The sequence below is a fragment of the Vigna unguiculata genome, chromosome 2, assembly GCF_037176805.1.
Source record: "Vigna unguiculata cultivar grain cowpea cultivar isolate G323 ecotype 2 chromosome 2, ASM3717680v1, whole genome shotgun sequence".
NCBI lineage: Eukaryota > Viridiplantae > Streptophyta > Magnoliopsida > Fabales > Fabaceae > Vigna > Vigna unguiculata.
In genome coordinates this window covers 171,651-174,169 of record NC_140793.1, presented here as the reverse complement: position 1 = coordinate 174,169, position 2,519 = coordinate 171,651, and the positions used below count along the sequence as shown (strand labels likewise).

Here is a 2,519-nt window from a genome sequence, read left to right as displayed (position 1 = left end):
TGGCAGTTGGAACATAACGGCTCTATTCTTAAACCTAAATTTCGAGAACTCTATTTAAGGAACTGCAGTTCAACTTCAAAAATACCTTTTTAAGATTCAGAGTTCTTTGGCTGTGACTGCAAAGTGTGGCTCTGTGAGATTCTTAAAGAAAGCTTGAAAAACCTAGTGTGAGTGAGCGATAACTTTTTCTAAGTGTGTTCTTAGAAGATTGAGTGTTGTGCTGTTGCTAGGAAAGCTGGTCATCCTCTGTGAGATTCAGGGGGAGTTTTGTTCATCTCTTGTGGTTGTTCAAGAGAGGTGTTTTCTAATCTTTTCTCTCATATAATCTGTTGTAATTTTGATTATTATAGTGATTGAGTTAATCTCCTTGTTTAAGAGATTAACAACTGGACGTAGGGTCTTTTGATCCGAACCAGTATAAATATCAGTGTGCTCCTCTTCCCTTAAACTCCTTATTTATCTGCACTTGCATTTAAAGTAACTTTTACTTTAAGTTAATTAATTTTTGAGAAAAATTTAAAAAAAAAAACTGTTAAGATTTTTAAAAATCCAATTCACCCCCCCTCTTGATTTTTGACCATTGTTTAGTCATTCCGCTGCGCGATACCAACAATTGGTATCAGAGTTTGCTTTGATAGTCATTCAAATTTTTCGAAAATGGTAGGGTCAAATCAAACTTTTGCTGAAGGTGCGTCTATCAATAGACCTCCACTTTTCACAGGTGAAAACTATCCTTTTTGGAAAGTCAGAATGCAAATATTTTTAGAATCAGTTGATAGGGGTATTTGGGATGCTGTTTTGAATGGACCATTTTTGCCTGTTAACGTTGTTAATGAAGTGCAAGAACCAAAGCCTTTTGCTCAATGGACTGCTGATGAAAACAGGCGAGCTCAATATGACGTTAAAGCCAGAAACATTATATCATCTGCTCTAACTCTTGATGAGTTCTACAGAATTTCTGTTTGCACCACTGCACGCGAGATGTGGGAAATTCTTCGAGTGACTCATGAAGGAACTGACGATGTTAAACAAGCTAGAAAGAACTCCTTGATACAAGAATATGAGATGTTTCGAATGCAGCAGGGAGAAACCATCTACGATGTGCAGAAGCGGTTCACACACATTGTCAACCATCTCAATGGGCTAGGTAAAACATTTGATACTGATGAACTTAACATAAAAATTCTTAAATCTTTGAATAGGACTTGGCAGCCAAAGGTGACAGCTATCACGGAGTCACAGAATCTTGCAACAATGACCATGGCGGCTCTGTTTGGAAAACTGAGAGAGCACGAGCTTGAGCTGGGAAGATTGAATGATGAAGAAGATCAAGGAAGAAAGAAAAATATTGCATTCAAAACCGAGGTTGTCAAAGGCAAAAAAAAAAAAAAAAAAGAGGAAGAAGATTCTGATGATGATGAGAATCTCAGTCTAATGATAAAGAAATTCACAAAGTTCATGAAGTCTAAAGGAAGAAATCAATTCAAGAGTAATAAGAAGGAGAATCAAGGAAGCTCCTCAAACTTTAAATGCTATGGATGTGGAGAAACTGGTCATGTAAAAGCAGACTGCCCAAATTCAAAAAGGAGTGATGAAAAGAAAAGCAAGAAATTTTTTAAGAAAAAGGCATACATAGCGTGGGAAGATAATGCCTCAAGTTCATCCAACTCTGAAGGATCCGATGAGGAAGAGGCAAACTTTTGCTTAATGGCCAATGATGATCACTCTGACAGTGAGGTAAGCTCTTCTGACAATGAAAATGATTATGATTCTCTTTATGATGCTTTTCAAGAATTGCTTGCTAAATCCAGTAAATTAGATATTGCTCACAAAAAATTGAAAAAGGATTTTAAAGAATTACAAGACAATCTTGAAAAATCTGTAGAAGAAGAAAATGTTTTGAAAAATAAAATCTTAAGTTTAGAAAATAGAGAAATTGAGGCAGTTGAATGTGAATCTTGCAAAAGCTATATGTTTGAGTTAATGATTTTAGAAAAACAACTTAAAGATGCTTTAGAAAATAAATCTTTTGAAAAACATGCTTTTGAGAAGAAGAATCTAAGTAGAAATAAATATGTTCCTAAAAATAAAAAGACTCGCAGAGTGTGGGTAGAAAAAGGAACTGCTCACTATAGAAATACTTGTTTAGCTACTTGTTTTTATTGCATGAAAAAGGGGCATACATCAAATAAATGTAATATTAAACACTATGATGTTCCAAATGGAAAGTATACTTGGATGCCTATTGCTAGATAATTCTTATATCTCTCTAACCCCAAGGACCCAATAAAGTTAATGGGGACCTAAAGAAATTATCTTTTTATTTTGTAGTTAACTTCCAAAGCTAGAAAATCATTGTGGTACCTTGACAGTGGATGCTCAAGACACATGACGGGTGATAAAAGGAAGATCAAGAATCTCAAAAGAAAGGATCAAGGATTTGTTACATATGGAGATAAAAACAAAGGGAAAATAATTGGAATTGGAGATGTTGGTGGAGGAGATACCCTGGAGATCAA

The 2,519-nt window shown here is 35.1% G+C and overlaps 1 protein-coding gene across 1 annotated transcript; it reads left to right on the top strand.

The window, feature by feature from the left end:
- The first annotated feature begins 657 nt into the window (after positions 1-657).
- On the top strand, positions 658-2,264 carry LOC146888046 (uncharacterized). The gene has a single exon (XM_085669517.1). The coding sequence runs from the start codon at positions 658-660 to the stop codon at positions 2,254-2,256; it is 1,599 nt and encodes a 532-aa protein (XP_085525643.1). The 3' UTR covers positions 2,257-2,264.
- The last annotated feature ends 255 nt before the right edge of the window (positions 2,265-2,519 follow it).

What these genes read in the sequence shown, in the direction of transcription:
- LOC146888046 (XM_085669517.1), top strand. Translation starts at nt 658, where the DNA reads ATGGTAGGGTCAAATCAAACTTTTGCTGAAGGTGCGTCTATCAATAGA.